Here is a 23,702-nt window from a genome sequence, read left to right on the forward strand (position 1 = left end):
TTGGGCAATACTGGAGGGGTGCTAACAAATTCTCTTTCTCCACATCCATCACTATTACCAGGAAAAACCTCCCAAGTACCTCAAACCAGATTTGAGGATAGTTTTCTTCTCTCTGTCAGTCATCTTCTGGTCATACCTTTCTGTGGCTGCTCAGTAGTGATCCTGCTTAGATCAGAGGGTGCTCTACTGGGCTCCCATCAATAGCACTGACTCTTACAGTGGCATCAGCTGTTTCTGAAATTGGCTGATGTCAGCCCTTGTGTTTTGTTTCAGTTCCAAACGTGGCCTTTTCATGAGATGACCCTATATGCTGGCGTCCTCTTTTCCCACTATACCCTGACTACCACTATAATGTCACTGAAGAAAAAAGAGAGGCAGCTACCGTGGGGTTACAAATGAGTAAGAACAATATCAGGAAGGTGAAAGTCCTCAGTGAGCCAAAGCTTTACAAAATGTCAGCCACCAAACATTTATTTTTTAAGCTCAATCCAGAATAAGAAGGTGAACAACCTATCTTTGAATCATTTCCTCATTTGTAGCCAGGGGGTAATAATGACCTATCCTGCTTGCCTCTCAAGGTTAGTGTGAGAGAAGAATGAAATCAAGTGGAAGAGTCCATAGGAAAGAGTAAAGTAGTGGATTCAGTCTTCAGTATGCATCAGAAACACTGGGGCTTGTTTAAAATGCAGATTCTTGGGCTCAGTCTAAGCAGTTCTTACTATATAGGCTTCTGGTAAGGCCCTGGAGTCTTCATTTTCAACAAGCTGCCCCCGGGAGTCTGATGCTGCTGTGCTCTCAACCACGTTTGAGAAATACCAACCACTGCAAATCAAATAGCAAGTGTAAAATAGTTATTTGAGGCAACTTTACTGTCTTGGACCTGGAATCCAAAGACTTGGGCTAAATCCCAGCTCTGCCAATTCCTAGACCCATGACCTCAATTCACAACCTTCTCTGTGAACCTTAGTTCCTCATATGTAAAAAGGAGATAGCAACCTCAACCTCACAAAGTTTTGAGAATTAAATGAAAGCATATGTGAGCAAGCCTACCTCAGTGCCTAACTCATGGAACTTAGTCAATGTTTTGCAGAGTGGGAACTAAGTGTCCACGACTTCTGGAATGTGGTGTCATGTTAACAAACACCCAACAAAAGATAATCCTTGGCATCCGTCTTAAGTGTCATGGAAATCTGGATAGAACCTTAGAGATTTAGTCCAATCCTTTGATTTACAGCTCACGAACTTGAAACTAAGAAGGGAGGATGGGAAGCCCAAGATGCATGAGGGTACCCAATCACATGAAATGTGTTTAGTTTTTAGACAGAAAATTATTGCCCAGTATACTGAAAAAGAAAAAAAAATGAAAAATCTTTGTGGCATAGTAGCAGAACCACTATTAGAAACTTTTGAGAGACCTTGTAGAAGGGGAGCAGTGCCCAAGTATGATTATTTGATCCACACCTGCCATGTACCAGGGATCTATTAGCAAAATAAAGGTGGAAATGGCTAACTGGCTCAGTTTTCAAAAAGGAGGAGAAAGAGCTCCTGGAAAAAGTAAACTCATAATCCCTTTGACTTGACTCCTTCATCAAATTCTAATGGAATTCTGTGGAATTTTGCAGATGATAGGACAATGAGCACTTAGAAAAGAGCCCATCACTAGGATTCAGCAGTAGTGAATTAGTCATGACTTCATGTTTTCACTGGGTTGCAAGTCATGAGACCCTCTCTTGATTTCCACAAGGCATTTGGTAAGCTTTTTCATGATATCCTGACAGTAAGAATGTGGACAGGAAACCTAGAAAAATCAGATTCAGGAATTCAACACACCCAGGAGGTTGGGGCCCTATACTGGAGAGCTGGGATTCCTAAACACCTTGCTAGGGCTCACGTTGAAGAAAGGCATGGGATTTGATGTCAGCAAGGTGGCTTTTAATCTCAGTCTTGCACTTCGCAGCAGTAACCTTGGATGAATCACCTAACATCTCTGGGCTTCCCTTGCCCGGTCTGTGCTATAGGTATTCCTCATGAGGTTGTTACAGGGACTAAACTAGATGATGAGTATAAAAGCCCTCTGTAAACTGAAAATGCTTTATAAACATTAGTTACCATTGTCATTCTAGTACTGTAGTTGCTCATAAGGAGGTTCCTGAGTCATACGCTTATGTAGTGGGCATCTTTGGATGCAGAGTGAGCCTGGTATGGGCCTCATGTAGTCTGATCTGGCACTAGACAGATACAGGCTCAGAGCCATTCCTGTGTGTGGTGCTTAGGGACACATCAAGAGAACTCTTCCCAGAGGAGATTGAGTGCTCTGTTGGAGCTGGACCTGGAAAAAAGAGGAGACAGCCACCAGCCTGAAGATGGAGGAGGCTACAGGAGGAGCTAAGACAGCAAAGGCTTGGGAAAGCCTACATGGCTGGATCAGGAAGTGGAATGGGGCAGGAGGTGGCCAGAGCCATGACCCTGGTGGGGAAGCTGAAGAAAGAGCCCCAGGAGGAGTGCCAGGGTGGCTCAGTCAGTTAAGCATCTGACTCTTGATTTCAGCTCAGGTCATGATCTCAGGGTTGTAGGATCTAGCCTCGCATCAGTGTGGAGTCTGCTTCTCTCCCTCTCCTTCTCGCTGTCCTCCTCTCCCCACTCTCGGGCATGCACTCCCTCTGTCTCTCAAATAAATAAATAAATCTTTTTTAAAAAGAAAGAAAGAAAAAGAAATAGCCCCAGGAGGTTTGAGTGCAGTGCACCCAGGCAGGCTTTGTCTTTGGACAAGAGCACTAGGAAAAAAGTGTAAGGAGGTATTTGTTCTAAATCTTAGGACTTCTTTTTGTTGTTATCCATTTATCATTTTAAAAAGCAGCACTTAAGGGGCGCCTGAGTGGCTCAGTCGTTAAGCGTCTGCCTTCGGCTCAGGTCATGGTTCCAGGGTCCTGGGATCGAGCCCCACATCGGGCTCCCTGCTCTGCGGGGGGTCTGCCTCTCCTTCCTCCATCCCACCCCCGCTTGTGTTCCCTCTCTCGCTGTGTCTCTCTCTGTCAAATAAATAAATAAAAATCTTTAAAAAAATAAAAAGCAGCACTTAAGTGTAAGAAAAAAATGCAAACAGTACCAAAATGGTAGAAAATCAATGCTGTTTTTATCCCTGCTTCCAGATGTCTCACTACTTAAAAGGAGAAACTGATAACCAAGTAGTGGAGTCTTCCAGATGTTCTCTGAGGATTATGGACATAGAGTTTTTAAATAATAGAATTATAGTGTACACTCTTTCTGATACTTGGGTTTTTTTATGTAACGCCTTACCTCATTATTTTTAACAGCTGCATAATATTCTATAGTATGCATGTGTAATTGTATTTAGCCCACTCCTATTTTTTTTTAAGATTTTTTTTCTTTGACACAGAGAGAGAGCACAAGCAGGGAGAGTGGGAGAGAGAGAAGCAGGCTCCCTGCTGAGCAGGGAGCCCAACGCAGGGCTCAATCCCAGGACCCAGAGATCATGACCTGAGCTGAAGGCAGACGCTTAACTGACTGAGTCACCTAGGTGCCCCGAGCCCACTCCCTTAATAGACACATGATTGTTCCTAATCTTAGTATTAAACAGGGCTGGATATGTGTTCTAGCTCATTCGTACCAATATTTCTCTGGGCAAAATTTCTTTCTTTTTTGTTAAAGATTTTATTTATTTATTTGAGAGAGAGAGCACACATAAGCAGGGGGAGGAGCAGGCAGAGGGAGAAGCAGGCTCCCCGCTGAGCAGGGACCCCCCCCCCCCCCCCCCGACCAGGAGGCTCAGTCCCAGGACCCCAGAATCATGACTTGAGCCGAAGGCAGATGCTTAACTGACTGAGCCACCCAGGCGCTGCCTCTGGGCAAAATTTCTATCAATGGAATTTCCAGGACTCCTGTTTTAGGAAGATGACTGCTATGGTCATGTTGAAAGAGAGGAGGAGCAGAGACTGGAGAAATGGTCAGTAGATGGGGGCAGCAGTGCTCACCTTTCAAGGTTCGGAAGCTATGGAGTCTCCAGGAGCTCCCTTCCTTGGTTGGAGTCATCCCGGCCAATAGAGGGCCCCACAAGAACACAGTTCCTTGGGCTTCAGATCATCCGAGCAGAGCTGCCTTCTGAGGAGAGGTCCGAGTGATTCATTCATTCACCACTTCTCACCCGAGTGCTCACTTGGGTCTGCCAGCCTTGAAGTCTGTTGCCTTCAGCCTCTCGCATCTCATCTGGTTCTGAAGAATCAGTTTGCTTGGCTCCTCTTCAGGTTTCCAACTTGTGAAATGTGCAGATTAGTACCTCTCCTGCCACCTTATCTTGTCCATAACTGCCAGTCCAAGGATCCTTGCAGTTGCCTCTGGCAGCCATAACTGCTGAATCCTCTGCCAGCTGCTCTAGGGACCTAGAAGAGCAGCTTTCCACCCAGGGCCAGTATCCAAAGGCAGGAGGGGGAAGTACAGTCTCCAGTGTGACCTTTCACCTCCCAGTTTTGGGTGGTTTAGGCCCTTTGAAGTTGGCCTTGAGGAACCACACACTTGGGTCTGAGCAGCCAACAGCTTATCACATCTGGTGATCAGTCCTTCAGTGATTCCTCCCGAAGTCTGGATTTATGGAGGTCAGATGGATTCCACCTAGGAGGGGCTTCCACTCATGACATGGGGAGACGGCTGCCCCTCTTTGAGGGAGAAGCAGTTTTCATGGCATTGAGAAGCCCTCACACTAGTTCCCCACACACCCACCCACCCACCCACTGAGTCCTTTGTAAGCAGAGTGGGGGGAATTGAGAAAGCCTGCAGCCTCCTGCTCACATTCCTAGACACCGACTCACTGCGCCCGCCGCCGCTGGAACAGCAGAGCTGTGTGAAATGTCAAGAGGAGTTATGCTCACGGGCTCCCTGGCCCCAGTCTCTTTGTGGCTTGCATTTTCTTCCATCTGCACTCTGTTCATCAGATGGAAATCAGAGGGTGCAATTAGAAGATAATTTGCTAGTTCCAGACTTAATTGGGGGCCCCCTTCTTCCCTGATCGAATTACAAGGGAACATAATAGATTTTTGGTGAGAAATAGTTGGCTCTATCGCTGGGATAAAGAGAGCTCCCAGCTTTCCAGCTGAATGGGCGTTTTGGTATCCTGTGTGTTGTTTCTCCTTTCCACCCTGCCCGACCTCCTCTGTTGCTCCTGTGTGGCCCCCAGGTTGGGATCCCAATCACCTCAGAGCTGGCTCAAGAGGTTTAAACTCAATTTGAGACCCAAGGAAAACAGGAAGCCCTCTGCAACCTCATAGGGTTGACAAATGTTGAAGCTGGAAGCTATTTAGAGACCTAACCAAGGCCCAGACAGAGGCAGCGACTTGCTGTAGGCCACATAGCTAGCCCATAGTGGTAGTAACAATAGTCTTAATGATATTAGCAGCTAACATTTATCAACCCTTAATGTGTTCCAGACTCTGTGCCAAGGGCTTACACGCAGTGAATTGTCGCATTCAAACCCAGACAGTCTGGCTCTGAGCCCAGACTGAGCTCCAGCATAGCGATGGTGGACCTCAGTATAGAAAACCTGGGTTCGAACCCTGGCTTCTCCTCTCACTTATACAACTGGGTAACCTCATACAAGCAATTTAGACTCTGTACTTCAGTTCCTCCCTCTGTAAAAAGGGAGAAAGCATAGCACTACTGACTACTGTGGGTTAAAATTCATTCATATGAGTGAATGCTGTGAGCAGTGCTTGGTGTAGAATGAGCGCCCATCCAGTGCTTACTCCCTGCTGGCTGCCTCTGGGGCTGGAGTGTGGTGTCTGTGTGCCAGTAGATAGATGTGGCTGAGTTCTGCACATATGCCAAAAGCTAGTCTTCACTATTAGGGGCAGTAAACAGAGTGATTGAGGGCCTTGGCTGCAGAGTAGAGGTTGGCAAACTATAGCCCATTGCCTGTTTTTGTATGGCCTATGATTTTTACATTTTTTAATGATTGGGCATGAGGAAGCAAAAGAATGTTTCATGGCACATGAAAATTACATGAAATTCAATTTTCACTGTCCACAAATAAAGGCTTATGGGAAAACAGCCATGTCCATTTGTTTATATTTTATATATGGACACTTTCACACTGCAGTGACAGATTCTGTATTTGTGTAGGCCTGCAAAGCCTAAAATTTTTAGTATATGTGCTGCCGAAGCGAGCACTTGCAAAGCCTAAAATATTTGTTCCCTGGCCCGTTAGGGGAAAAAGTGTCGTGACCCCTGATCTACAATCACACTGACTGGGTTTGAAACCCCGCTGCACCACTTACTAGCTGTTTGTCTTCAGGTTATTGACATAACCCTTCTGAACCTCAGTTTCCTCATCTGTTAAATGGGGATGATAACATCTACCCCATATATTAGCAATTTAAGTATGATAGATAACAAATGGAGAGCACTTACCACAGAGCCGGGAACATACTAAGTGTTTAATAAATGGTATATTATAACAGGGTGCAAACACAGTCTCTCTTATCACATTCATTGTTATCCATGTTTCCAATCAATAGAGGAATGGGAAAAGGTTCCCTTGTATCCCAGCCACCACCTTTGCCACAGACTTTCCTGTCACGGTGACAGGGTGACTTCAGTGGAGAGGAATGTGTGCCTGGTGGGAGAGAGCTGCTGTTACTCCCTCAAGTCCAACAGTGAGGTCTGGACATGTCCCACTTCAGCAACCTTGCTTTTCCCCTCACAGTCCTGCAGGCAAAGGGATAAGGGGCTTTCCCAGTGGTGGGCTCTGGTTTGGTCATCCCATCTCAGCTGGTACTCTTCAGCCAGGCCGCCACTCCAGATACTTAGGCCCAGCATCCCCACAGGCACTCCCAGCCTTGTCCTCCATCGTGCCCCATTTTTCAGTTTGAGAAGCCTGGTTGCCATGGACACAGCAGAAGAAGCACCACTGCCCGCTGAGGCCAATGGATGGCGTTATGGCAATGAAAGGAAAAATGAGAGGTAACAGGTGACCTGGGCTCCAGTTCCTGTGCTGTCTCCAACTTGCAGAAAGGCTTTGAGGGAGATATTTCCCCTTAAAGAGTCAGAATGAGCTCTGGGCTGAGAGCTCTTGCTGTGGAGCTCTTCACAGGGGCCTACATTTAAATCCCAGTCCTGGGGTGCCTGGGTGGCTGGTCGGTTGGGCATCTGCCTTTGGCTCAGGTCCTGGGGTCCCGGGATCAAGCCCCGCTTCAGGCTCCCTGCTTAGTGGGGAGCCTGCTTCTCCATCTCCCTTTGTCCCCCCCACTCGTGCTCTCTCACTATCTCAAATTAAAAAAAAAAAAAAAAATCTTTAAATCCCAGCCCTGCCCCTGAACAGTATTTTGCCCTTGGTTTAGTTAGCTAATCTCTCTGAACCTCGCTTTCCTTGTTTATGGAGCTAATTCCCATCTTGGAGAAATAAGAGAGTGCTATACAGGGCTTGCTACGTGGAGAAACATCAGGTGTCAGTTGACACTCTAGGCGTCTTTTCCTCATGCTCAGTACAGCTCTGCCCAGAAGTGGAGTGGCAACCCCCATTGGCTAGCTCTGGCGGCTGTCCCCAGGCCAGGCAGAGGAAAGGGATGAATGGGGATCCTAGCGCCAGGACCCAGTAGATACCAGCCGGAGAAGAGAGAGGGCAGCTCTCTGGACCTGGGTCTCTAGTGTCTAGACCTGCCTCCCCAGCCCAAGAGACCTCCCCCTCTTTGGGGGGGCGTGGCTTGGCCTGGAATTGCTATCCTGTGCTTTCCTTCACCTCAGAGCAGAGTTAACTATCCTTTGGGCAGCTCCTCAGGCTGGGGACACTTGGAGGCAGATGGGCTCGCCCTCTCTCTCGGCCCTGCCCTTCCCGAGCTCAGGGATGGACGCTCAGCCAGTCCTGGTTATTGTCTGTGGCGCTAGCCTGCAGCCTCCCTCCAGCCCAGCTCCACCCCTTGCCTGCAAGGTCTATTTCCTAATAGCTGCTCCAACCACACACCTCGGTTCCGCGAAGAGCCCCTCCTCTTCCTCCCTCCCTCCCTCCCTCCCTCATCAGGGGAGGGACTGAAGAAGAAGGCTAACTTGACAGCAGCGCTTCTTTCTTAGCTAGTCACCGGCCCCGGCCCAAGAAGCCCTGTGTGTGTGTGTGGCCTCTGCAGAGAGGTGTTTCTCCCGGAATCCCGAGGGTCCATCGGAGCTTCCGAGAACTGGGGAGGAGCCATCCCAGCCATGACCCCCTGCGGGAATCTGCCGGGGGGCAAGTGGCCGGGAGTCCTCACGCCCCTCCGGCTTCTCCGGAGGGAGAGGTGAGCCCTGGGCAGCCCGCCCACAGCCAGAGGTGCCGGGAGCCCTGGGCCTGTCATGGTGGCCGTCCGCAGCCAGCCTGAGGCACTCCCAGACAGGTTTGCAGCTGAGCTTGTTTATCTGGTGTGGGAAGAAGATGGGGAGTTACTTGTCCGTCCCGGCTTACTTCACCTCCAGAGACCCCTTTCGGTGAGTTGGGCTCTGAGTCCCCCTCTCCATCTTTTCTGGCCCCTGGTCCTGAGGGGAGGGCAAAGGCCTCCCTGAACCTGCTTCTCGGATTTCACTTGTCCCTTGACCATCGGCACTGTCAGGAAGAAGCTAGCAGAAGCTCTTCCCAAGCAGAATAGGCCTGGTGAAGGCTTTCACCATGTTCTAGGAATGGTGAGGTGAGGGATATGCCCAGACGGAAGCTCCTGGGGAACTCTGGCTCTCCTTCCCAGGCACACCTGGAAGAGCCTCCAAAAGATGCCAGTGACCCTGCCTGTTCTTGGTGTTACTGCTTCCGGGGGAAGAGCACAAATAGGGTGCTTTCTTCCAGCTTTCACATGTCTTACCTGCAGGCCGTACTGTCTGCCAGGAATTTGTCCCAACAAGCAGGATGGGCAGGTTTTGTCAAACAGCATAGAAGAAGCTGGCAAGGCCTGGGTGTGGGCAGCCTGGTACACAGTAGGTGCTCTATAAACGTTTTTCTATTAATGGCAAGCACATTTGCCTCTGGCTCTAAGGGCTTTTGAGCTCCCAGGTGAGTACAGTTGCTAGGGAAAGGCCTGAGCAGGTGCTTCCGAGACTGGGGCAATTGGCTTTGGAGTGTCCTGAGCTTCCGCCCACCCCCCCACCTCCCCACTCCCGCCCTGCGCAGACCAGGTCCCCAGGCCTGAGACCTCTGCGGGCCTTTGACTGTAGGGCTTCTCAGAGGGAGATGTGGAAACTTTCTACTTCTGACCTGCCTTTCTTTGCTCTCTGCCCCACCCTACCTCCAACAGAAACTCCCCAGGGGGTTTCTGGCCCTCAGGGTCCCTCCTGAATGGAGCCATTCCTGGCCAGGGTGGGGCTTGTTTTCATTCTTTGGGAGCAGCCTGTTGTTCCAAGGGCTGCCTCCCCCTCACCAGTGGTCCTAGTCGACCTCTCCCTTTTGGCTTCCCCAACCCAGCTCCATGCCCAGACCTCGCTGCCAGGATACTAGTCAGGTGGCCATGCCCTGAGCAGAAAAGCAGAACACCATGTGGTTTCCAGGAATTACTGGACCCTGGTAGAGTGGTGGGAAGCCTTTGGATTTGGGGGAGGGGGAGGGAACTGGTTCTCAGTGCTAACTCTTCCAGGCATCCTGCTAGGCACTTTATCCTTTGATTCTCTCAAAGCCTGATGGCATTATGTATCCCCATTTTATGGAAGAGGCAACGACTTTCAACAGAATTAACATGTGGGGTCTCTCTGGTCAGCCTTTCCCCGTCTTCCTGGGTTTGTTTCATCCTTCAGGAGGCTGCACCTTCCTCTGCTCACACACCCACCAAGGGTAAGTCTCAGGTTTGCTTTTCTTTCCCAGCAGAGAGTCCAAAAAGGGCCCCTATAGTTTGCCTGGCACATTGAAAGGATGGCAAAAATTCTTTTCTGAAGAGCCAATGGGAATTGATCTTGAGTTTAGGAGTAGGTTTTACCATGGAATCAAGATGCCAAGTGTTTGAAGTAGCCACTAGTTTAGACCAGGGCCTCATTAATCCCTCTTACTCTTAATCCTGGAAAGGCAGCATGGGGGAGGGGTTGTTCCCTTAGGAGCGAGGAGTGCCGTGCCCCTTTTAATCTCTGAGGACAACTCAGGAGCTGGAGCAGATAATGAACTCTCAACCTGGACCTTTTGAGGTTCATGCCACCAGTGCCACCCAGGTCTGCCTGTTCCTTGTCTTGCTGTCTCAGTGCCTCTGGGGAACTGACTACCTTCTCTCTGCCCCAGTTCTGGTTTGCCCAGCTGGAGTCAGGGGGGTACTGACTCACTTTAGCCCCTCCCACCTCCCCCAAATGAGAGGCCACATTCCTGGAGCCACTTCTGAAGAGATAGCATGCAGGGCTCTGTGCCCCACAGGAGGGACCACCCAGACCTTCTGCTCTCCCAGGTATCAGTCTGATCAGTCACCACTGTCACTGGTCAGAAAACTGCTCCCACCATCAGCCCCCTCCCTTATTACAGGGCACCCTGACCAGATGCCAGTCCCCTCCTTAGGCCTCAGTTTGCTCTGCTGCAGAGCATAGGGGTTGGACTTTCTGGGCTCCTGAACACAACCCTTGCCAGATTCTGTGAAACAAATTAAGTCCTTGACCCCAAGTGTCTGGGGGAGTACAAAGTCCACAGGAGTTCTAGGGCTGTGGTTGCAGGAAAGTGACGCAACCAAATTCCACGGGGACATGATCAGGCGTGACAATGCACAAGGGAGGGACGAGGGAGCAGGGAATGAAGAATGTAATTTCTGTACCCTGTACACCTCTGCCGAGTGCGCGGTCTTCTCCGCCAATGCCACTAGTGAAAGGGGGGAGATACAATCATAGGTGTGCTTCCAAGTAAGAAAATGCCTCCAATTGGAATTTACAGAAGAGGTCAATTAAGGAGTGACTTCTGTCTGACATCTTTTTTTTTTTTTTAATAGAGTGCTTGTTATCTTTTTTTTTTAAGATTTTATTTATTTATTAGAGCGCACAAGAAGGGGGAGCGGGAGAGGGAGAAGCAGACTCCCTGCTGAGCAAGGAGCCCGATGCGGGACTCGATCCCGGGACTCCAGGATCATGACCTGAGCCGAAGGCAGTCGCTTAACCAACTGAGCCACCCAGGCGCCCTTTGACATCTTTAAAGGATTTTTTTTTTTATATAATTTCCCTTAATGTCCAACATTGATTTAATGGGCTTGATTTACACATTGTCTCTTGAAGAAAACAAGTGTATCTTTGTATTCTAAAGCAACCCATGTTTAAAGGGAAAAATTATTCTTAACTCTGCCCAGCTTAGCAGTAACATTGGCAGCTGCCTTAGGTCCTCTAGGACTCTCTTTATCTGAAAAGTGAAGGGCTCAGATCAGGTGAGTGATTCCTATAACTCCCCAACTCATGTGGCTCCTCAGAGACATACAAGCTCTTTTCCATTTTTTCCTAATCATGAAGGCTTTACCCTTAACTTCAGTATGACTGCACACATTACTTGAATCTACAGGTTTCCTGGCTTTTGGTTGGAACTGAATCAACACACTCTGGTAACACTTCTTGCTGATGGGAGGCTTATTATGTGTTTGGTTAATTTTTTTAAAACAGGATACCAAGGTGTCCATAATAATTACAGCTTCATTGACAGCCTGTTTCAATCTACAAGGTCTGCAGGAAAGAGGAGTAATAAAGGGATTTTCAGTGGTAGGAGACTGGGTTCTGATGGGCCAGTGTCTCTAGGCCCCTGTTATATCTGCCCTTCTATGCCTGGGGGAGAGTTGGCATCCCTGGTCACAGTACCCTCAAGCTGTGACAGAGACCTGCCCATTTTCCCCTTTTTAGCCCAGTCAGAGCTCAGAGGCAAGGGGCTGGAAGCAGCTTCTCCCCAACAGTCTGTCTGCTCATTCAGGGGGCTAAGGATGAGCATCCAACCAGGCCTTTACCAGGACATGGGAGGGCTTGTTCTTTAACCTTTGTAAATCCACTGTAATAGTGGCTACTTCAACCACATAAGGTTGAAAACTTAACCTGTAAACATTTGATCTGAAGAATGTGCATGTGAATGAGGGCTGGGCCAATGTCTTTATATCACTTGGCTTTTCCCAGCACAGCACCTTGCCTGTTTGGTCTTGCAGATCCTAGATGCACAGTAACTATTTCCCAATTGATAGGAATTGATAATAATCGATTGGCTTCTCATTGATTCAATAAGTAATTCATTTTAGGACCTTCTCTACTCACAGAAATCTGTTTGGTTCTGGGCCAAGATACAGATCCATATTGCTTAGGCATGGAGGGAAAGGAGTCTGCCTACTTTTGCCCTTGGTGTTCTCAAATTAAAGAGGGGAGGGAGGGAAATGAACATTTACTGGGTACCTGCTCTGAGCCTGGGGTCATTCTAGGCATTTGTACTTAATTCTCATAAACTCATGAGGTTTTATCACCAATGCACAAATGAGGAAACTAAGGCCCAGAGTCATGAAATAACTGGCTTGAGGTGACATAGATAGTAAATGGCAAAGAAGAAATGTGGACCCAGGTCTTGAAAAGTTATTTGTGAGAATCTCAACCTGATTATCTTCTTTTTAAAAAAAAACTGTGTTCCCTGCTAACTGAAAAGTCCTGAGTTTGGGGTCTCTGGTTGGATTGGTAAGTGGAGCATGTGACTCTTGATCTTGAGGTTGTGGGTAGAGATTACTTAAAAATAAAATCGTTAGGGACACCTGGGTGGCTCAGGGGTTAAGCATCTGACTCTTGATTTTGGCTCAGGTCATGATCTCAAGGTCCTGGGATTGAGCCCCAGGTCAGGCTCCATGCTCAGCGGGTAATCTGCTTCAGATTCTCTCCTTCTCCCTCTGTTCCCTCCACCCCACACACACACCCTGCAACCCGCTTACATACTTGCTCTCTATCTCTCTGTCTAAAATAAGTAAATAAAATCTTTTTTAAAAAATAAAAATCTTAAAAAAAAAAAAAAGTCCTTAGTTTGGATCTGAGCTGCCCACTGAAGTGACCACCAAGTTTTAGTTCACTTTGCAGCTACCCAGGCCCTCTACAGTGCTTTGGGAGAGGAATTTTGGAGGTTGTCCTCAGTGCATGTGGACCTCTCTCTGATCTCTCCCGGCTGGGGCATTTCAGCTCTATTCACTCCGGTTGCTTGGGAGAGGGTGGTGCCTCAGACCTCAGTATGGCTCCACCAGTGGCTCCACGACTTCTAAGCTGGATGCCTTGGGCAGCCCACAGCTAGGGCAGATTTTGACTTAAACTTGAAACATTAAAAGATTGAAAGCTGGAAAAAGGCCTTGGCTTTGGAAGAAACATATTGTGGCCATGGCCTCCAAGAATCTGAAGGGGGATTTTTTTGGGGGTAGCACCTTAAATTTTCAGAGTGTGTTTTGGATTCTTAAAAAGGCAGAGACAGCTGGGGAACACAACGCTATGGACTAAAGGAAGGAGAATCATTGTGCCAGTTAACATTCAGTACTTGGATTTAAGGAGAAGCCTCATTACATGTTAACACTAAAGGGACTTCAGCTCTCAGGGCTCCAGCCTCATTTTCACAGATGCAAATCCTGAGGCCCAGCTTAGTGGATGTGCTGCATTACTCAGGTGATGCAGTCTAGTGGAAATGGCTTCATAGCCAAGTACACACAAGTTAAATCCCCAGCTCCATCGTGTATGTATTGGGTGACTTTGCAGAAGTGACTTGACTCTGCTTTTTAATCTCTGGTCTATAGAACAGGAATAATCCTATCACCTTGCAGGATGTGGTCAAGATTAGAAATCATGGAAGTAAGGCACCTCATATAGTGCCCAGAATATGGTTGGCATTCAAGTAACAGGTAACTAACTCTCCTTAAAACTAGGACTCTAAGTCTACCACTCCAGTGACCTGAGAACCAGTTGTGTTCTGTGACAAAACAGCTTAGGGACCCACAGCCAGCCCTCCTATCAGCTGTTCACCTTCCTGTTCTTCAGACACCTGCGGCAGCTGACTTCAACTGTGTAGCTGGCCATACCCTTCAAAGGCATTCCTTGACACAGATGTGTGCATTGGTGATGTCGTTCTCCAGGCAGGTGTTCTTCCCAGAAGCCTGGCGTGGCTCTCCTGCATGTCTGCACTCGTTTCTCTCCCCACTCTCCTGGGCCTGGCCAGGGCTACTTGCAACAAACAAAAGCAGGATATTGGCAGTGGAAAGGAGGACGTGTTCAGGTACTCCTGTGCCCTGCAGCACACATACCATTGAGAGGGTGTAACAGGGCCCAGGCCTGCAGTTAGGTGCAAGTACATGTGCACCAGCTTTTCTCCACTGCAGATAGCAGAAGGGCAGGACCTGGTGACCGTGAGCCACAAAACGCTTATGCTCCCATCTGGACTGCTGGTTCTTGCTACTCCCACCATTTTCAGTTTGGAAACCTCGGCAAAGGGCTTACTCTGCTGGGCCCTTTGTTAGGTGCTGAATCTACCAACAGTAAATGGGACACTGCTCTTGTCCTCAAGGAGTTCACAGTCTAGTGAAGGAGAAAGACAGGTACCTAAGAGCTTCAAGTCAGAAGCTGGGAGGCAAGAAGGAAGCCCTTGCTTCTAGTGCTATCCTTTGCTAGGCTCCACAGTCATTCAGAACTGGATTTAATGTCCTCACTGCTACCCACAAAGTAGGCGGTAATGTTGCCATTGCACAAATGAGAAGTGAAGTAGCCAGCCCAAGATCAGTTAGGTGGTAAGTGGTGATTCTGAGATTTGAACCTTGGATCATGTAGGGAAAGACCTAGATATGCACAGAATTAAGGGGATATGGGGTATAGTCTAATTACCTCATTTTACAGATGGGGAAACTATACGCAGAGAGAGAAAGGGCCTTGTGCAAGGGCATGTAGCTCCCAAGAACTTGAACCAGGCCTCGTCCCAATTCGGAGCTCATCTAGCATGCCTTTTACATTGAAAGGAATTTGAACTGCATGCCCAGAACAGGGTCTTCCCCGCCACCCCCTATAATTCATGGTTCCAATTGTGCCATTCTAGATACTTCATATCCATACTCTTCAAGTCCCTAAAGTTAAGCATCCAAAGAACGAGGAAATGCTATAGGATAGGAATGAGTGGTGGCAGAAGCCGTCAGTGTTGAACACCCAGGGGGATCTGGATACTCCATAAAGAGATTCTCAGGGCCCTGCTTCTCTAGACCTCCCTAGCTCAGTTGCTTTCCACAGCTGCTTCAACTCCTTCCTGTCTCCCTCCTCTACCTCCTGCAGTGCCCAGAAGTAGTGGCGCCCATTGTGACCTCTCACCTTTAAGTTTTGTTTAGACTTTCTCTTCCCCAACTCATTAAATTTGTATATCTTTTATATCTGCAGTGCCTAGCAAGCTACTATAATAATACGCTTGCTTTGCTCTTCACAGTTTGCAAAAGGCTTTCCTCATACAGTAGCTCACTTAGTCTTCACAGTGCTCTTTGTAGTAAGATGCTATTAGTCACATTTTGTCAAGGAGGAAAAGTGACTGAGAGAAGTTGTCCAAAGCTATCCAGCTAGTGGAGGAAGTGGCAGGTAATGTGAACAGCTAGCATTATCATCTTTAAGAGCAGTTAACACTGAGTTCCTACTGTACTTAGCCTTTTATATAAATATCTATATAGTTTGATACATGTTATTTCATTTTCACAATAGTCCATTTTACAGATGAGGAAACTGGGGCAAAAAAGTGAGGTAACTTCCCCAAGATGACATGAGTTGGCAGGGTCAGGATTCACACTAAGAGGCCACTCCATCCTGCCTCTCAGAAGCAAGGATGTGGCCAGGATGGGTGGTACAAAGTGTTGACAACAAGAAGAGAGTCTTCACTGGAATCGCAGGCCAGGAAGCCCTTAGCTCTGGGTGCTGGGAGGCTCAGAAATGAGGAGGAGCTGGGGCGCCTGGGTGGCTCAGATGGTTAAGCGTCTGCCTTCGGCTCAGGTCATGATCCCAGGGTCCTGGGATCGAGTCCCGCATCGGGCTCCTTGCTCAGCGGGGAGTCTGCTTCTCCCTCTCCCTCTGCTGCTCCCCCTGCTCATGCTCTCTCTCTGTATCTCTGTGTCTCAAATGAGTAAATTAAAAAAAATCTTTAAAAAAAAAAAAAATGAGGAGGAGCTTATCTTGTATAGACTTGGCTTGAGAACACACCTAACCTGAGGGGTGGGGCTTTACAACCACATAACTTGCAGGAGAAAGGAGTTGTGGGTCTAACATGTATCTCCCACAGTGCTAGTGGAATTTTGCCCCCCCCCCATTATTTTATTTTGAAAATTTTCAAATATATAGAAGAGTTGAAAGAACAGTTCGAAGAATACCCATGTATCTTTCACCTAGATTGTTAACTTTGAGCCAGTTTCTCTTTAAGTATTTATACACAACACACACAATGTACTTTATTTTTGCTGAACTATGAAAAAGTAGGTTGTAGATGTTTTGACTTTCACCCTTATTCTAATATGTTTCTTCTAAAAATTCTTCTGTATAACCAAAGTATCGTTACTGCACCTAAGAAAATGGATAGTTATTTCACAATATAATCAAGTGTATAGCCCAAATTCAGATTTCCTCAGTTGTTCCAAAAATGTCACTCATGGCTGTTTTTCTTTTCTTTTTTTTTTTTTTTAAGATTTTTAAATTTATTTATTTGACAGAGAGAAGCACAGCGAGAGAGGGAACACAAGCAGGGGGAGTGGGAGAGGGAGAAGCAGGCTTCCCGCTGAGCAGGGAGCCCGATGCAGGGCTTGATCCCAGGACCCTGGGATCATGACCTGAGCCGAAGGCAGACGCTTAACCAACTGAGCCACCCAGGCACCCCCTGTCAATAACTTTTAAGATTATTCTAATTTGGTACATGGGTATCTGATTCATTCTTTTTTTTTCTTTTTAAAGATTTTTACTTATTTATTTGACAGAGAGAGACACAGTGAGAGAGGGAACACAAGCAGGGAGAGTGGGAGAGGGAGAAGCAGGCTTCCCGCTGAGCAGGGAGCCCGATGTGGGGCTCGATCCCAGGACCCTGAGATCATGACCTGAGCCAAAGGCAGATGCTTAACGACTGAGCTACCCAGGCGCCCCTCATGGCTGTTTTTCAATCCAGAATTGAATCCTAGGTTAAGTGTTACATTTGGTTGCTGTGTCTCTGGGCTTTTTTAATCCCTGTACTTTTTTCCACCTCATGACATGAACTTTTTGGAAGAGTCAAGACCAGTAGTCTTACAGAATGACCCACATTCTGGATTTGCCTGATTGTTTCTTAATGCTTAACATAATTTTTTCACAAGAATGTTACATCAACAATGGTGATGGTGATGGGTAGGTTTTTGAACAGAGGTGAGATTGAGCTTCTTTGGTTCATCAAGATACCTGTCTAGACCAGAGGTTCTTAACTGGGGCCATGACTAGGTTTCAGTCCTTGACACACACACACACCATACCTAAATAATAAGCACATTTTCCTTATATGTGCCTTTTTCTGAGAGGGGCGGCTTCTTTTTTTTTTTTTTTTAAGATTTTTATTTATTTGTCAGAGAGAAAGAGAGCACAAGCAGGGGGAGTGGCAGAGGGAGAAGTAGGGAGCCTGATGCGGGACTCGATCCTAGGACCCTGGGATCATGACCTGAGCCGAAGGCAGACGCTTAACCAACTAAGCCACCCAGGTGTCCCCGAGAGAGGCTTCTTGACCCTTACTAGATTCTCTAAGGGCTTCAAGACCCAAAAAGGTTAAGGTCTGCTAGGTGAGGCAGGCAATACAGAACTGGTTTCTGGGATCTTCTTGACGCTGAATCAACTTCCTTTGGGGGGATGGCAGTAAACTGTAACTTTCCCTCATCCTGGCTTTGGATCAAAGAGAGGTCTGTCCATTTTGTTAAACCTGGGAGCCAGAGACAGCCTGTGTATCCTGGTTCCAAGGATCCAGAAGAATTTCTTGTCTCCTGTCTTTCAGGTGTTCAGAATGCCAGGATTCCCTCACCAACTGGTACTATGAGAAGGATGGGAAGCTTTACTGCCACAAGGACTACTGGGGGAAGTTTGGAGAGTTCTGCCATGGGTGCTCTCTGCTGATGACAGGGCCTGTCATGGTGAGTGAGACCCTCTTGGTCATCAGAGTCCATTGACAGCCCCTCTGATTCCCCATGGCCTTTCGTCTTCTAGTCTTCCATCAGCCAAGGCCTCCCCTTTTATTTCTTCAGTCATTTAATAGATGTTTGTTGAGTACCAGTTAAGTGCCAGGTAAGATCCTTCCCTTAAAAACTTAACAGTCCGATGTTGGGAGTGGGTGGGTGGGCAGGGAGCAGACACAGTACAATGGGATTAAGGCCTCAGAGGAGAGCATTACAGGTTGAGGAGGATACACCCAAGTTGTGTGCAGAGAATCAGAAAAGGTGACCCTGGAATGGGCTGCTAGAGAGTGGTTCCACCTACCCGCTCCAGAAATGGGCTTTAAGCCTAGTCACAGATTTGCCAACCCTGTGTTGGAGGAACTGTGCCTTTCTAGTGGGGATGATGACTTCTGGCGACTTGCTGTCATGGCTGAGACCAAAACAGTTTTTTCTAATCTCAGAAATGACAGGGAGGTACCAATCTGACTCGTCCTCTGGAAGCTCTAGGGCAGGAAGTGCAAAGGTGGATTGTGACTGGGACCTGTAGATCCTTGATTGGAGGTCACTCACCTACCCCTACCCTCCAGCAGTGACAGCTCACTTCCTCTGTCTGTCGTCTGTCTACCCTTCTCCCTATCTGCTCACAGGTGGCCGGGGAGTTCAAGTACCACCCAGAGTGCTTTGCCTGTATGAGCTGCAAGGTGATCATTGAAGATGGGGATGCATATGCCCTGGTGCAGCACTCCACCCTCTACTGGTAAGGTGGTGTCCATCCTCCCCCTAAGAGTGGCCAAGAGAGAGAAACAGATGGCATGGCAGTGTGAGTTGGGCAGAAACAGTACGAAGGTGTCAGAGCACTGGATTCCTATCATCGCAATGCCCGTAACCACCTCGGTAATCTGTAAGCAGACAGTTAACATCTCTCTGCCCTCTGTCCTCTATTCTACTGTTAGAATAATGACACTCTGCCCTGCAGTCCTCCCAGAGGGAGAGAATGGCTGGGAAGGTGCTCTCAGAGAAGGATCCCAGAAAATTAAAGACAAAAGCCCCTTAAAGCTCACTCAGTCCAATTGCCTCAGTTGACAAAGAAGACTGAGGCCCAAAGAGGGGAAGGGAACTTGGTTCTTACTGAGAGTCAAAAGCAGAGCGAAGAGAACCCAGGCCATCGCACCCATACTCCCAGCTACCCCAGGGACCCTGGGCTCCTCATTCTGAGCAGCCAACTGGAATCATGGCAAGGATGGTAATAGTGGGAATGTGGGTACTATTGCCTGAAGCCACATGGTGCAGTGGTTGCTGGGCTTCCACGTGGGGCTCCAGGATCTTAGCCCCCTTTATGTTCCTCTTCCCAGTGGGAAGTGCCATAATGAGGTGGTGTTGGCACCCATGTTTGAGAGGCTCTCCACGGAGTCTGTTCAGGACCAGCTGCCCTACTCTGTCACACACATCTCCATGCCAGCCACCACCGAGGGCAGACGGGGCTTCTCTGTGTCCGTGGAAAGTGCCTGCTCCAACTATGCCACCACTGTGCAAGTAAAAGAGTGAGTATTTTGAGGACCCCTAGAGCAGGAGTTGTTAACATAGAGTCCTTGGATGGGCCTCAGGGGTTGCAGAGCTCCCTTCACCCTCATCTCCTATCTTTCTCCTGGAGCTCACTATGCTCTAACCCCACCTGGGCCTCGGCACTTACTCTTCCCTTTGCCTAGCTTGCTTCCCACCAGATACTTAATGCCAGAACAGCTCACCTTTCATGCATGAAGTTTCAGATCATGTGTTCTTTGAAATTATCTGGCTTGATTATGTCTATTAGTTTATCATCTGTCTTCCTGACGAGTTCCTTCTGGAACTTAGTCTTGTTCAGTATTGCATGCCCAGGGCCTAGAACAGTGCCTGGCATGTAGTACATGTTCACTGATTATTGTTTTGTTGGTTGAGTAAATGAAGGAGGAAGGAAAAGAAAGAAGTTAAGACTTCATCCGCTGTCCAGGCCAGAGACCAGATGGGGAAAGAGTCTATATTTGTCTAATACCATTAATGAGGCACCTGTGGCTGCCAGCCCCGTAAATAGTGACTGTGCATTTACTGTGTGCTGAGCACTAGGTACTTGCAGTATAGGTGAGAGGTACGAGGGTTGGGGAAGTCAGCAAGAGGTGAGATCTGCACTACAACCTCATTAGATGAAGAGGGGAGGGCATTGTGTTCAGTGCAGGGGTGGGAGTCTGTGGTTGTGTCTGGTATAGATTGGGTGGTTGGGAGTAGCCAGAAAGGGAGCTATTAAGTCATGTAGGGATTATGAAGACTGAGCAGGTCTTTTGAGGGATAAGCAACAAGGTGATGCAACCAGGTTAGCGTTCTAGAAGGATTGCTGGGATGGGTGTTGGATGGGAGAGGAGCAAGCCTGGTAGTGTAGAGACCATTTAGGAGGCTATTGGAAGATCAGATGAGAGGTGTTGGTAACTGTGGTGATGAAGTGAAGGCAAGATTTTCGAAGACAGTGAGGGTTGGGGTGCATAAGAGAACTCCAGATAGGGAATATGTCATCCAAGTCTCTGGCGTAGGCCACTGGGTGAGAGGGGGTGCCCTTCACTGAGACAGGGCACCCTGTAAAGAGCATTGCGTTTCCCCTGTGAGTGGTCTGGGTCTTGGGGGCTGGTAGGAGCCTGGAGCCTGGTGAGCCTTCCTGCACAAGTGAAATTGGTCAGGTGCATTTTTAGGATGTCTTCATCCTGACTCAACTCTTGTCTGGCCAGGGTCAACCGGATGCACATCAGTCCCAGCAACCGCAACGCCATCCACCCCGGGGATCGCATCCTGGAGATCAATGGGATCCCCGTCCGCACACTCCGAGTGGAAGAGGTACAATGTGTGTCCAGTCTGTCGTGGGGGTGGGACATGGAACAGACCCTCTGGGATATCAGGCTGTGGCCTTTGCCTTTCTCCACCCCCAGTCTAACTCTGTCTTGCCACTGAGCCTGTGGCCACTGGTGACCTCCTGTATCAGCCTGGCACATTCCCAGGACAGCAGGGATGGCCTGACAGATGGGATATCTGACAGGATGCCAGGGAGAGGGCACTATGGGGCTGCTGGCAGCTGGAGGCCACCATTAGCCAAGTTGAACATTGGCCATACTGTGCTTGGATCATCTGGGCTGACGGGTGGCCTGGGTTGGGACAGCCTGTGGGAGCCAGCCTTACACTGCTCTTGGCTACAGGTAGAGGATGCAATTAACCAGACAAGCCAGACACTTCAGCTCTTGATTGAACATGATCCTGTCTCCCAGCGCCTGGACCAGCTGCGGCTGGATGCACGACTCTCCCCCCACATGCAGAATGCCGGACACTCCCATACCCTCAGCACCCTGGACACCAAGGAGAATCTGGAAGGGACACTAAGGAGACGCTCCCTGAGGTGCTACCTCCTATCCTGATTCCATGCTGACCCATGCCTATCCCTCAGATGAGGTTGAACTGGCTTTGGGAGGCCAGCAGAAAGGGAACCCGCCAGCCAGGGACGGGTCATGAGGATTGTGCTGACCCAGCTACCCCCATAGGAATCACAGTTCATAGCCAGAGCCTGTGCGTGATCTGACCCAGCTGTCTGCCAGGTTTCCTTAGAAACCAGAGAATCAGCCCCCATCCACTGAACTCCTGAGCTAGACAGAAGGCAGCAATGCCGGCCCCTAAAGGACCAGCAAAGGGAGGTGCAGGGCTCAGAGGCTGGAGTAGGGGCACAGGGAGGATTAATAAGTATAAATAAGAACACTGAAAATTATAAAGCAAGAGATGAATGCAAGCTGTTTTAGATTTGAGGGCTCAGTGGTCAAAACCTCAGGGTTGTCCAGGTCCAACAGGAGGGAGCGGTTGCCCTGGATGCAGGTGCCAAGTGGGGAGACTAAAAGGAGTCTGAAGCAGTGGCTCTCTAGATGGACACACCTATACCATGCCTTTGAGCTGAGCTCTCTCCCTTCACATATCACATCATCTCTCTGAGCTTCTGTTTCTGCATCTGTGAAGTGGGGTTGTAAGACAAAGGTGGCTGTCTCACCAATTATCTAAGGATTCAGTATGGAAAGGGATGCAAAGTAGCACAGTGCCAGCAAAGGGTCAGCACTAAGTGAGGTGTTGTTAATATCTAGGAGTCAAGTTCTCTATCTGCCCTCCTGATCAAACAGACTAAATCACTCAGGGCCCTTGCCTGGCATCTTTTGGAAACAGGGCCCTCCCCACAGGTTGCTGGCATGAACTTCTGGCTGCCCTCTTGGCCTCGGCACAAGTGAGCTGGTAGAGGTAGGGCAGGGAAGGCCTGAGAACGTGGCGGGGGGTGGGGGTGGGGGGCGGTTGGCCAGAGAGCTGCTTAGATATCTGGAAGGCCATCATGCAGGAGAGACGGCAGCTCACCTTGTGTGCTTCTGTGGGCATGGTTGGTGAGAGGCAAAGCAGAAGAGCAAGGGCTAAGAAGCTTGTGGGCGGTCCTTTCTGGGTAGCCCAAGTGAAATAGGATGTGCCGGAGAGAAGTTTGCAGGGTTGCAATTCACCTGCAGTGCTGTGGACTTCAGCCTTCTTGTCCCTTCTTCAGGAGGTCAGTAACAGTTATCAACCATTACTATTACTGGCTGCTTTTAAAAATGTAAGTACACTGGCATTATTGCTGTAAAAATTGTACATGCTTATTATTTTAAAATTCGGGAAATGTAGACAGGTAGAAAGATGAGCAAAGTAGCCAGAATCCTATTTGGTCAGTTTTTGGATGGTGGTAGGCTGTCACTCCAGCAGACCTGGGAGGTGGTGGGATGACCATCTTCCAGTGCTGTTATATATTGAGCACTATAGGCTAGTAGTCGTTCCAGGTGAGTGCTCAGGCTTCCTGCTCTGATTCTTAAATAAACTACTGATGTTTGCAGCCCCAGAATGGCACATCTGTCTGACGTAAGAGCTCCCTCCCCTCATCATAGCACCTGAACTACAGACATTGGGGTGGATAGGGTAGTAGGGTGCCCTTGAGGTTTCTACCTCCACGGTTTTACTGGCAGGTCTCTGAGGACTACCCTAGCCCTACCCTCGTCTTTCCTCATCTTCAGGCGCAGTAACAGCATCTCCAAGTCCCCTGGCCCCAGCTCCCCAAAGGAGCCCCTGCTCTTTAGTCGTGACATCAGCCGCTCAGAATCGCTTCGCTGTTCCAGCAGCAATTCACAGCAGATCTTCCGGCCATGTGACCTGATCCACGGGGAGGTCCTGGGGAAGGGCTTCTTTGGGCAGGCCATCAAGGTGAGCACAGGCAGCAGCTGCTCTGCTCCTTGCCCCCAACCCCTCTCTCACCTTCTTTTGGGGAGTTCTCATGACATGATCTCACTCCACACCCTACAGGACACCAGGCCCCCTTCCTGGCTGCAGGTGATGGTGTGAGGGCTACACTCCTGCCCTCCTAGGCCACCTAAGGGCAGCGTTGCTGTCGCAATGAGCTTGGTCGACCTAGAGACCTAGGTTGGGATGAGTTGTGCCCATAGCCCTGCTACCTCCAGTCAGCGGAGGCTTTTAGGTCCCCTGAGGCCTCAGTGCTGGGCATATTGCAGGGAGCATACGGGGGAGTTGCCCCTGCCTCCCTGACAAACAGTCTTGGGGACTAACCTCTCTCTCTTT

At 48.8% G+C, this 23,702-nt stretch overlaps 1 protein-coding gene across 6 annotated transcripts in view; it reads left to right on the forward strand.

Moving 5' to 3' along the window:
* Positions 1–23,702, forward strand: part of LIMK2 (LIM domain kinase 2) — a 58,949-nt gene that overhangs the window by 23,937 nt on the left and 11,310 nt on the right. For 2 of the 6 annotated variants that reach the window (XM_064578702.1, XM_064578701.1), the window contains exons 3-9: positions 6,874–6,969; positions 17,909–18,044; positions 18,713–18,822; positions 19,418–19,606; positions 20,816–20,921; positions 21,278–21,474; positions 23,144–23,330. In XM_064578702.1, coding sequence (XP_064434772.1) covers positions 6,874–6,969; positions 17,909–18,044; positions 18,713–18,822; positions 19,418–19,606; positions 20,816–20,921; positions 21,278–21,474; positions 23,144–23,330 — 1,021 coding nt within the window. Of the gene's footprint in view, positions 1–6,873; positions 6,970–8,033; positions 8,461–17,908; positions 18,045–18,712; positions 18,823–19,417; positions 19,607–20,815; positions 20,922–21,277; positions 21,475–23,143; positions 23,331–23,702 lie in introns of those variants that run through there. The other 4 variants (XM_045887283.2, XM_054510446.2, XM_064578703.1 and 1 more) reach the window with 4 other exon arrangements.

Source organism: Mirounga angustirostris, unplaced genomic scaffold (genome assembly GCF_029215605.1).
Source record: "Mirounga angustirostris isolate CCGP_5_RB_7025 unplaced genomic scaffold, mMirAng1.0.hap1 SCAF_14, whole genome shotgun sequence".
Lineage (NCBI taxonomy): Eukaryota > Metazoa > Chordata > Mammalia > Carnivora > Phocidae > Mirounga > Mirounga angustirostris.